This window comes from Pteropus medius, unplaced genomic scaffold (genome assembly GCF_902729225.1).
Source record: "Pteropus medius unplaced genomic scaffold, Ma_sr-lr_union100, whole genome shotgun sequence".
Classification (NCBI taxonomy): Eukaryota; Metazoa; Chordata; class Mammalia; order Chiroptera; family Pteropodidae; genus Pteropus; species Pteropus medius.
In genome coordinates this window covers 37,380,387-37,393,808 of record NW_024351730.1, presented here as the reverse complement: position 1 = coordinate 37,393,808, position 13,422 = coordinate 37,380,387, and the positions used below count along the sequence as shown (strand labels likewise).

General features: G+C 31.5%; 1 protein-coding gene across 3 annotated transcripts in view; it reads right to left on the bottom strand.

Moving 5' to 3' along the window:
- Positions 1-13,422, bottom strand: part of GRID2 (glutamate ionotropic receptor delta type subunit 2) — a 1,244,525-nt gene that overhangs the window by 455,323 nt on the left and 775,780 nt on the right. For all 3 annotated transcript variants that reach the window (XM_039845721.1, XM_039845720.1, XM_039845722.1), the window contains one exon: positions 10,392-10,511. In XM_039845721.1, the coding sequence (XP_039701655.1) occupies positions 10,392-10,511 (120 nt within the window). The remainder of the gene's footprint in view (positions 1-10,391; positions 10,512-13,422) is intronic.

The following is a 13,422-nucleotide window of genomic DNA, read 5'->3' as shown; positions in this document are numbered from 1 at the left end:
CTGGAATTATGGTTCAACTGAACCTACCTATCATGAACATCACTTTATAACAAATCAGTCTGTTGTGAATTTCCAACATTCATGGACAAATGACTTACTGTGTAACCCCTGCCTGCTGCTATCTGCCCATTCATGCAACGTCTTTGAAATAAATCTTTATCTGCCACTTAAAGTTCAATCATAACAATGAGACCTTGCCAAAGAAGTACATACATGAGCAAATGTTTCTCAATTCTATGTATTCTAATTTAGATTGCTTTAATGATTATTACTCTGGTAGTGGGTCCTAAACATTAATCACCAATTTGTGCCTGAAACGACAAATGAGGTTGTTATGTGGATGGTAAGTACCTCCATACTGTGTAAGTGAATTTGAGCTTGACTGGAGTTTTTGGTGGTTGTGTGTGTGTATTTGTCAGGAGTAGGGTGAGGCAGATTCCAGTGTGTCCCACTGTGGATAATGTCAAGTCTATCGGGAAGGAAACTGAACCTTGGCTCCTGTGTATCAGGTATAGTCTTGAACTCTTAACCAAGTCAGTCCTCAGCTTGTGGACTAGAGATGGATCACAGACTCTCTAGGTCTCTTTATGAATACATACGTGTCCTAAGCATTTCCTAAGAGTCCATGTGCCAATAGCAGCTACTTTCCTCACAATAAGCCCTTTCAAAAAATGGTAAAATAATCCATATCAACTAAACAATCTGGATTTTATAGTCCTTTCAGAAAAGTTGTTGATTCTATTTTTGCCAAAACCTAACTGGAATTGTAGTCTATCAGGCATCTTTGCCCCAAGCTGTATAAGTCAGCATCATTTCAACCACCAGAAGAGATAATTTGCCATTCTCTTTAAGAGGCAGTGAATGCTGCCTGCCTGAAGCAGGACTCCCTCAGAGGTCACCTCAATCCAAGCAACAGCTAGCTCTTGCAGAAACCTCAGTGACTTTAAACATCACTGAATATGACTATCATTTTTTCTACATAGTAATAGTAGATGAGCTCCCTTTGAAGCAGAAATAATACAGTCCACGGGATGTACTTTTCAAAAGGGCAGAGTTCTCCTACCTATCAGGGTCAATAATTTTGTGGATATTTTATAAAGTATTAGATTCAATGTCACATGACTTTGTGGTACGAAGTATTTTCTTGATGACCAAAATAAAAATTGATGGAGCTAAATTTATTTTAATTGTATATTATATATAAAGGAGATTAGAAGAAAAAAGAGCTGTTGTTTTCACAACATGTTGTCAATTCACAGCATTTTCTGGATGTCGTTCATTATATAAACCTTCCAAATTCATTGTTGGAAATATGACAGTAAGTAAAAATGGAAGCTTTTCTAATAATGGGCTTAATTACAAAGATTGGGTTAATACAGGCTATGTTGACGACTAGATCCTCTGCTATTAGTTTCCCATCAAATTGTAGATGCTCTCAAATCTTGATTAAGAGACCTGTAGAATTTTACTGTCAGAAAAGACATTAAACAAAACAGAAATGTTAATGTTGCATGCTATTACTGTGATTGTCATGTATGCTGTCCCAATCACACCTTAAATGAAATTACTCTTAATCTTATACAGCGATTTCTTGTGAGAAGAGGAACTAGACTTTGCATTTCTTGTGTTAGCAAAACACAAGATGACATAGATTACTATCCATTTGCAAATTGGCATTACTTTAATCATCCTTCATTATGTAACTTACAAACATAATTTCACTTAAATCTTGAAACAATCTTCATGGATAGGTATTATTATTCACATTTTTCAAATAAAGAAATTGAGACTCACTGGATTTAGTGGATTTAAAATCACACGGGCAGTAAGTGACAGTCAGAATTTCAACCCAGGTGTGTCTGACAGTGAAGGTTATGCACTTTTCCCCCATTACAACATATTAAATGTAGCCTTGTTGTTCGAAAATAATCTTGGACTACAAATACCAATAATTCCTAATGAGCTCGAATGTCTAGTTTTCTTAGAATAATCAATCTAACTATTTTCTTGGAATAATCAATCTAATATTTCCCTATCATCTATGAATCTTTGCAAAGAAATTATACATAATCTTATTTAATGACCGCTGAAATAATTGATTGAACTTTTGGTGACCAAGTGGCTAACTCTGCTAGGCATGATGATATAATGATGAAAAGGGTGTGATCACATGTTCACTTTCTAAAGTGGCATGTCAACAATTAATTTATGTACATATGCTTATTATTTTCTCACTTGAATAAAGAAAAAAACATGGCTGTTACATTTGTATATGTGGAGAATATTATAGATCCTTATGTCAGTATGCAAATGTATTCATTAGTTCATTCATAAATATTTAATGAGCATCTATGATATGCCATACATTGGGGTACATAGCAAGGAACAAATATTCTTGTCTCATGGAGTTACACTGTAATGGGGAAGACAGACTAGAAACAAATAAATTTAATATGTGAGGATTTTATTTATAATTATAGGTATGCATATTATTTTAGTTTGCAAAAAGTATCATAAGGAAACATAAAGAAGGGTAAAATGAAAAGCAAATGCTATTTTAGACATCACAGAATCAAAACAGAAGTACAATGTTGAAGAATACCAGTAAAATATTTAATCTTCAAGTTGGCCATTTGAAGCAAGGCTGTTATTTCCTCTTTCTAATTACAAGGCAGTAAAATATTTCAGTTCATAAAAAATTGACAAATGACAATCCATATAATACCTTTTGCAAAAACAGTACATTAGATTTTCCCAAGAATGCAAAGTTTATAGATTTTATATTTGTGAATTTAATGTTGGAGAACTTGAGTAAAAATTCTAAACCTATCCAAAAAACAATTATATCTAGGAGCTAGAATATCTCTGCTGCACCATTTTATTTCATTAGCTTACATGAGAAAACAATTTTATGAAGATACTAAGCATTACTATGCAATCAAGATGTGTTGTGAAACTAGTTTTAATCAATTTTTCCTGGCTTTATTTTCCTGATTATGATAAAGTTAGAAGACATTATGTTTAGAGTATTAAATTTTAATGCTAGAACTCAGTCTTTACGATAATAAGTGAGTGGCATTGGCAAAAACCAAACAAAAGAAAGTAAACACTTTAGACTCATAAGCAAAAAAAAAAAAAAAAGTAAATTTCCTCTTCTAAGAAAAAACAAAAGTTGATCATTTAAATTAAATATTTAATACTAACTTTTTGTATCTTCTATAGTTTTAGGCGATTGGATAAGATGTTATTAAATTATTTTTCTTCTTGGTAATTTTGTACTGTGATGAAGAGAAACACAAATAACTGTATTTTTGGAGAAAATTTAAAGATATAGAAAAGCTTGATAATTTTGAAATTTGCCTTTGAGTTTCACCTAAATTTATCTTCACAGATACACAGTGTTTAACATCTTGAACACAGAAACTGAATGAAATATCACCTTACTTCAAAGTAAAAGAACATGTAAACAATATCAAAGTAAGAAAGCTCTTATTTTGATCAGCATCAGTGAAAATGAAATAATCCTTTCCTCATTCTTGCCAAACTCTGATAAATGAAACTTCTTCTCATACAATGCCAAGAGTGCCAGGACTAGTCCAAAATTTGGTACTTGGTCAATCTCACAGTCAAATTCTAAGCAGACACAACCCTACTTAGTTTATGAGAGCTGACAGTATTCCTGCTAGAGGTGATAAGGCTGCAGGCATTGTATACACTTAGCCATTGGCAGCAGTATAAACACTGACAACTTGACAGTTCATCGATTGGACAGCCATTCATTCTTTTTGAGACATGGAGATACTGGGAGTAGAACCTTAATTTTGGATACTTTGTTAATGCTTTTCCTTGAGAAGTATCCTTGAAGACATTATCTGTGTGTTAATGCCCAAATGAAGGAACTTCCCCATTTATAAATGGAACTGGCAATCCATAAACTAATTCATAGTATTCTTAAAATTACTTGAGAGCTAGATTTAGAGTTTTATAAATCCAGTAATTAATTAAAATTTCAGTTTGAGAGAAAAACATCTGAGTTATAAAACAAAAAATATTTAAAAATTAAGAATGCTTACAAATTTTTAAAACAGAATGAAAAATTTTGAGCGTCAACAATGCAAAAGGTGTTATAAAGTAAATCTTTACTGTCCCTTTTACACGACCATCTATATAATGTCAGTGCACTGCAGTGTTTCAATCTACTGCATATATAGAATACATATATATATTGGAATATAGAAGCATAAACAAATACAGGAGTTCTTCAATAATACATAAGAATAGAGCAGACATAATTTGAAGTGTATGCTTCATTGTCAACTGAATGGCATAGGTAACACATTGAGGAATTTGAATTCAGAGCAGAATGAAGAAACTACCTTGATCTTGGAACTACACTGATCTTAAAAGGCTAAATGAGGTCCAATTCTGATATTCTCACAACCTGATTTTTGAGTGTGTGGACTTTATTTACCATTTGAATCATGAATTTAGATGTCTCTCATCTCAAACACAACTTTCTGGCTCTAAAAGTCTCTCACTTAACATAAAGGCACTTTTGACTTACTAAGGGCTTGATTCTCTTGGGCCTTACTTTCTCCCTGTTGTTGAGACTCCTGTCTCTATCACCATACATGTCCAAGTTAGATTTCATGCTTTGTCACTTCAGCCATTCTCCTGTCAATATTCTTACCCTCACTGCCTCACTCTACAGCTATTAAAAATAACAAAACTAAACTAAAAGAGTCTGATGAAATCCTAACCCTACATTAATTCAAATTTATTTTATCTGCTGAATGCCGCTGGACTAACCATGTAGATTAGTGCTACAATGAATATTTGATTTCTAACCTCATATGATCCAACAGCCTTACCTGGCAATTCTCCCATGTTCCCCAATTAGCTCTCTCCTGTTTGCCACAGTAGCTATTTCAAAACTTATTCACTGTCTTTAACCTCCAACCTCATAACCTCTAATGTTTTGTGTTACACATTCTCTCTTAGCAGATAATCTCACTCCAATATCTCCAAGATAATATATTTAACAATTCCCTTAACAATTTCTTGACACTATACTAGAAGACTTGCTTGCCTTTACACCATTCTTTCTTTATTTCGTCCCCCATCACTTTGGAAAATTATTTCCTCCGGTGCCTAAGATTAATTACTCCATTAACTCCAGATCCAGTCTTCTTTCTCTTGGACCTCTAAATGATCACATTTCTTTCCTTTATATCTTTTTTCTCTTCCTCTCTACTGGCTCAGTCTGTGAGCATCAAATATACTCAGGTCTTTCGCATTCTAAAAGTTCTCCCCCTCAATTTCAAGAAACCATTTAATGGCCACTCTCATAGCCAAACAGGATAATATGGTATTTACTCTTACTTCTACATATCACTTTCCTTTTTACTTTTCAACTTGTTGCTATTTAAGCATATGGCATTACCACTCAACTGAGATTTTTCTTATAAATGACAATTAATTGCAACATCTTTTGATACACCAGGCACAGTTTTGAATGTATTACATTACTAACTCATTTAGGTTGTACCTACCTATGAGCTTAGTAACATGTAATTAAATTTGTTTTTAAATAACACAAGAATTTAAACAGGCTGATTTACTATACTGCCTCTTCTTACTTACTAATGAAACTTGAATTTTTGAATTCAATAGACTCTCTTTAGTTTCCACTAATACTTCTTTTCTGCTATATGGCTGATCCCCTTCTAAGTCTTGAAACTTTCTTTTCTTAGCTTCTACAACTATATGAAGACTGTGATTATCATCCTTGTGAATATATACCTAATAGAACTAAGTGTTTTTGTAAAATAGGTAAGTATTAGGATCATAAGGCTTCAGGAAAATTAATAATAATATTATATGGGATAGTTTACACAAAATATATTGGAAGAAAGAAGAAACATGGTTCAAAATGATTATACGTAAACTTGGGCACAATCATTGAGAGTAAAAAGAAAAGACAAGAGAGTTTTATAAGGAATCGACTAATACTTACATAAAAACTTTTGTTTGTATTGGTATAGGTCCTATCTGCAAATAAAATTATTTCTGCATGTATACTTTATTGTGTACAGAAGTCTTTATTTTCAAAATGGGAATGTTATATACTAACCCTGATTTTACAATTATGAGGTCAAAAAATGGTTTCTAATATCACCCAGCAAGTAATTAACAAAAACTCCAAAGAAATATATTGCTTTCTGTTATAAAGCCATGGATATTTTTATTTTCTGAATATCCAATTACATTTACAGTAAATTTATTTTATAACTCTATGTTCTTAATTATTTTATTTCCACCTGATTCTAGATAAAGGTAGCTAATTTCTTATTACTAAATAAATAAAACTAAAGGCAGAGAATTGGGCCCAAGACTAATTTTGAAATTCTCCATGAATTAATAGTAATCTTTGATAACCTAGAGACTGCCAGACTCAGAAATTTAGCCTACCACCAGATGCTCGGCATTACTTGCTCAGTCACTGTAAGTCCTATTTTGACTAATCAACATTTTTGCCATCATAAACCTGCCATACTTATGCATATTTGAGTAAAATCCACACTTAGACACTCTACTGAAAATGCAGGAATATAAAAACAAAGACGAATCTTAAAAATCAGTCTGAGAAAAAAGCATAGATGACTGGTGAAAAAATGGACAGTTGGACAGCCAAGTTCTCAATTCCAATACTGAAGCCGAATTGATATAGTGCACTGATATAGTCAATGTGCAAAAAAAATAAAACTAGTAATTAAAAATTTTATGTCTAAGGAAAACATATTTAAAGACATAAGATGAAAAAAAGACATGTTCAAATAAACAAAAACTGAAATCTGGCCACAAGAAAACTGTCAACAAGGAAAATTTTAAAAGCTATCGTTCAGGCAGAAGAAAACCAATTCTAGATACAAATTTAGGAAGTAAAAGAAGTAAGGAAAGTAGAAAATATGTGGGTAGATATAAATAAATATGTATTGTACAAAACAGTAGTGGTAATTTTTTTTGAATTAAAAGATAACATTAAAAACATGAAAATAATAACCTATAATTTAAGAGGTAGATACAGTTAGTAAATGGATTTAAAATATTCTAAGCAGATTATCTTCTAGGAAAGTAAAGATACTGATTAACTTTAGACTGATAAATTAAGTATGCATGCTATAAATTCTAGAGGAACAATTAAATATATAGAAATAGAATATATAAATTGTAAATTAGTAGAAGAGAGGAGATAATAGTAAAAAATAAAAGAAGGCAAAAAAGGAGAGAAAAGGAACTTAGAATAGGCAATGCAAATAGAATGTACAAAACAGTAGAATGTATAAGATGGTAGACAAATGTGTTAATAAATGCATTTCACACAAGTATGTGAAATGTTCTAGTTCGGGAGCATAAGTAATCAAGTTGGCATCAAATAATCAATTATACACTTTTATAAGAATTATGTGTGTGAACAAAAGAATATAGAAAAGTTTAAAGTAAAAGACAGTAAAAAGAAATACCATCCATCCAAATAATAACAGAAAGGAAGTTGTTTTAGCTCCATTAATAGCAGACAAGATATTTATTAGGAAAGAAAGCATTATTAGAACCCTTTATAAAAATAATTTAAAAGTGTTCTTTACCAAGAAAACTATTCAGAAATGGAAATAAGTTCAGATCTCAAAATATTTTAGATATTTAAAACAATAAGATATTATTAGCAATTTTATGCCAATACGAATAGAAAAAAACTTTAAAGATCATAAAATAAAACTTCTTGAGTTGACAAGAATTAGAAAATATGCCTTTAATTTTTTATTTATCATAAAAAAATAATATCAGTATTTTATTTTTTAAAAATCTCCACAAAGAAAATTCTAGGCTCAGCTGCTTCAACAGGGTGATCTATAAAACATTCAAAGAAAAAATTCTTTCAATTTTATATAACTCATAGAGAATAAAAAAAGGAGAAAACATTTGCAGTGTATTTTATCAGGTCAACATAACCCTGGTATCAATATCTAACAGGAATTTAAAAATAAACAAAACAACAAAACAAAACAAAACAAAAAGAACCCAAATTGAGGTCTCTTGCTCTTAGTCCAGTTTACTAAATTTCCTACTCTGTCTTGCCTTTTTCAAAAATCACCCATAGTCTGCCATGAGACTTTCTGGATGATGTAAATATTCTATAACTTGATCTGAGTTGTAGTCACATTGGGGAATACAATCACCAACAGCCTTTGTAGACTTAAAATTTGTGCATTTTATTGTATTAAAATTAAATCTCAATAAAAACAAATAAGCAAGATACTATATTGAAGATTAAAATTGTATTCTCTTTCTCCCTATGTATTAAAAAAAACTTTTTTCCAGGAGGCAAAAGGCTTCAATGTAACAGGTAGAATTATAAAGCCTTTGGAGCATACTTGAACATAATATCTTTATGACTCTGGCAGTAAGAAATGATTTCTCGAATAAGACTAAATACCAATAATCATAAGGAAGAAAGGTCACAGTTCTACTAGATTTAAAGGTACTATGAATGACATGAAAATAAAATACACAGAGAGGACACTATTTACAATGTAATTAAATAAAAAATACTAATATTCAAAATATATACATAACTCCTAGAATCAATGATAAAAACAAAAGACAACCCAATAGAAAATAGCCAAAAGACTCAAACAGTAAATTAACTCAAAAATAAATCTGAAGACAGCAGAACAACATAGTAAAAGACACTAGAACCTTTTTATAGTCAGGGACATGAAAACTTAAACCATTAGGGTATATCACTATATAACCAATAACTTAATAAAAATTTAAGTCTGACAAAAACAAGATTTGATGAAAACATAGGGCAATAAGAACTCATTGCCCTGCTCATGGTATGTAAATTGGTAAATCTCTATGAAAACGGCTTTAAGGTTACCTAGTAAAGTTCAAGGTATCTTTTCTTATATTGAGCAATTCTACTTCTGGATACAAAACATACAGATACATGCACAAATATAAAAGTATATGGCCTAGATATATGTCCAAGAATATTCATAACAGTTTTGTTTATATCCTAAAAATGGAAACAGACCACAGAAGATTGTACAATTCATATAATAGAAGACATAAAAGCAAAATAAATGAATAAATTACTACTACATGTAACAAGAATGAATAATACACACAGAATATTGAACAAAGAAGCCAAAAAAAGAATATATATTATATTGAGACAACATAAAATATTGGCAAAACTCAATTATATTATTTAAGAGTGTGCTACAGGTGATAAAGTTATATTTAAAACTGAAAAGAGATAATTATAAAATTCAGACTAATAGTTGTACTTCTCAGAATGAAGGTCAGGGATATAAACAGGGAGAAGTCTATGGGGGTGTTCTGAATGCTTGCTATGTTTTATTTCTTGATCGTGGTAGAGGCTATTGTCTTCAAAATAATTCACTAAACTATCTTTGAGTTTTCTGAAGTTTTCTGTTTTTGCTATGCTTCACTATAAAACAATAATTAAAAAGACATTAAGATAGTTTTAACTCCTCTGTAGTAAATTTACTGAGTAGTTTGTACTGTTGATTAAAGTAACTCCTAACTTTGTTTTGTCTGTTTCTCTGCATCCTACACTGGGAAGAAACACCTACTGAAGAACTTCTTACTCTTGATGCAGCAACTTTATATAGTTAGAAATATATAGTTATGAACTCTGTATGTACATTCAATTACCTTAGGTTTTTACCTGCCAAAAATATATGAAAATGGCAAATTCAAATTATAAGAAAGCCATTTCTCCAGGAGGTTATATATTTCTCCTTGAGAAAGTTATTGTCGCCATATTTCCTGGAACATCTTTTATTGCACTCAGCTTCTTCTTACATGCAATCTGTAGTATATAACAAGAGCTCATTTCCTGCAAAAACCATTTTCTACTTATGCATAACACACATAGAAGTTGAAACACTGTAATGTCACATTTTATGGTAGACTTTCCCTCTTAATATATTAAGTTTCTAAGCTCTTGTTCTGATTTTGTGCGTATTTCAAGTTAAAAACCAAAGCAGCTCTGCATTGTATAAATATTAAATTCACTACTTTATAAAAATTATTATTATAATGAATGAAAGATTATGCTAGTTCCCTAGGTAACCATCAGACTACCTTTCTTTCTTTAAATTATTCTAAGGCATACACAGAATATATTGATTAGTACTTCTGGTAAGTACTTAAGGTCATTTAAATACTTAATTTTCCTCTTTCCGTCTCTTTCAAATTACAATAGACACTTTAATGTATATTGTGATCACATAGTATGAAGACAATCAAACAAAACCACATTTACTACAGGAAATATTTATCAGTATTTCAGGTCTTACTTTTCGAACACCTCGGCCAAGCTCTTCTCCATAGTTGGTTCCAAGAATTTCAAAATGGACATTGGGATTGCCTCCATTTTCTCCAAATTCCAGCTCTCCAGTCAACCCACTAACTCCACCCTAAAAGAAAGAAAAGATACTGACATAAGATTTCTGAAGTAAAATAATAATAATAATAGTAATGCATAAAAGAAAGTTCTAGGAACAGAACACTATTTCCATCTATAAAGTAATTATTTCAAACATGCAATTATTAAAAGGCTATTTTTTAATAAGTACACAACATAAATAGGAGAGCAGTGAAAAGTAACCTTGAGAATCACTTAATCCAATTTCATGCACTTTACAGATGAGAAAATTTAGACCCAAAGTGTCAAATGATTACACAAACTGACACCATGTTAGAGCTGAGATCAAATTCTAGGCTAGGACTTTCGCCACCATCCCTTCTAACATGCATGGATCCATCAGTCAGAAAACAAGATGTTTCTGGAGAGTATAAAATCTACTCTAGAGACAAGTTTTGACAATATTCTTTCTCCAGCACGCCATTTGAATTTGATCTAAAATTATATACGGGATTCCAAAAAGCCATAGTTTCTAACTTATTAGAGGTTTATTTTTCTTCTTTCTTTAAATATCTTTTATAAATAAAAAAGGAAAGCTAAATTAGGCTTTAAATCTGCTTTTGCTCTTAAACAGCAGTGTTGGCTGTTGAGATTCATTGGGAATTTCCAAGCTTCGTCTCTCATTCAACACGACAGATGTTCATTTCCCCAACAGATGGCAATATAGGTCGTACTTCTCTCTTTTTTGTTTACCATTCTTTTCTCAGTTTAGTTTACCAGCCTTCACATTATTTAGGATTTTACAAATAAAAATCATATTTTGAGTCACTTCTATACCACAGTATATTTAACTTTGAATTTTGGCCTGATATTCACATTTATTTGGACAAGTCATCTTAGTTTGTAAATTGCTTTAAGTACCACCTCTATGATATACTTAAATATACAAACAGTCCCTGACTTATGATGGTTTGACTTAATGATTTTTCAACTTTATAATGGTGAATTCAGTTGAAACTGTACTTTGAATTTTGAATTTTGATTTTTTTCCCCCTGGGCTAGTGATACGTGGTATAATACTCTCTCGTGATGCTGAGCAGTGGCAGTGAGCGCAGCTCCCAATCAGCCCCACGATCACAAGGGTAAACGACCAATATTTCACAGGGTACTGTGCTGCCAGTGGTTTTTGGATATTGTGTTCTGAGCATGTTTAAGGTAGGCTAGGCTAAGCTATGACAGATGGTATGTTAGGTGTATTAAATTCATTTTCAACTAACAATATTTTCAATTTACAATGGGTTTATCAGGACATAACCTTACCATAAGTCAAGGAGTATGTCTATCTCATTTTTCATAACCTCTAACTCAACTTTTAGTCTTTTTCAGCCAGTATTATGCTGTGTGCTATATCTCCCATTGCATTTAGCTAGTGTCATTTAGCCCATTGCGTGACACTAAGTTCAAAACAGGCATTCAATAAAACCACTGCTTACTCATTACTTTCCATATTAAATCTATTTCATTTTTATGTTATAATCAACAAAACTGATCCTCGACAATTATTTCCTAATAAGCCAGCTTCTCTTTTGTTATCCAGTTTTATTAATAAACGATATGTTGAATTTGATATCTCTATGCTCTTCTTACAAATGATTTAGCAGTTTTGGGGGTCAGCAGTTTTTGGATTTGGGGGTCAGACTTTCTGGATTTGATCAATGGCAACGAAATCTACTAGCTGTATAAACCTGGCTAAGTCATTTAATTTTTCAATGCCCCAATGTCTACATCTGTTAAATGGCATTATTATAAAATAATAGTAACTACCCCAGAAGATTATTTTGACTCTTATATCATATATAAAGAATATAAAAGAATGTCTGACAAATTGTGAGACTTTAATTACTATCATTGTCATCATCATCATTACCTACATGATTTTTTCATTCTCCAATTTTGGAGAATTTCTAGTTCTGCTAGAAATTGTAAGGCATGCTCCTGATTTTTTTCAACTAATGGTTATTGAGGTAGTAAAATTTCAACACAATTTCATGAATATTTACATAGTTTTGGAAAATGTTTTTGCAAATTTTGATTCAAATTTCATTGATTAGTATTAGGGGAGAGAAGAGTTAAAGAAGCTGGTTTAGGATCTATTCACTTCTTTTACTGGTGTATGAGGTGGGACAGTCAAGGAGGAGAAAAAAAAGATAGGAGATAAATGTGCCTTATGTCCTTGTCAACTGGAACTCCAATTAAAGACACTAGTAATACTTACTACAAAGAAGAGTTCTTATTTAGAAAAGCCCTTAGGAGGATGAACCACGCTAAACAATTTTTTTCTAGTCAATAAACTCAGGATCTATGGATTAATGGCTCATGGCTTCCTGGAAAATGTCCTGAAGCTTTTCACTTTCTAGAGTGAAAAATGGAGATAGTTTGCAATGGAAATGTTCCCTGTTATGTGAGGAAAACCTATAATACTTTCCTTGGAGAGAGAATGTGCATGTCCAATTTGAGAAGAAAGGACTTGGGGAGGCATGAAGACTGTCCCATATTCTCTCTCCTTTGTGCCTCTTGATTGTCCCTATCTTTGATAGGGATAAATTATCCAATTCTTGGAAGTCAGTTTGATCCTATTTGTTCACTTAGTACTAATATTTCAAATAATTCAATTATCACTTAAAAATTTAAAGATTGGGGTTAAGTACAGTAGATCTTATTATTAATATTCCCAAATGGTAAATACTGTAGTTTGACCGACAAATATAGCTTATGTTACTACATAGAAGTTTAAACCACTAGTATTCAGTAACCTTTTTATAAGAGCCTATCTTGTCCTCAATCACATATCTACCTCAGTAATAACCCCTAATTATAAAAGATTCTTGAATCTCTGTTGTAGTGCTTTATTTGAGGAAAAAGAAGGAAGATATTGCATATCAATATGATTGTTTCATTGCAAA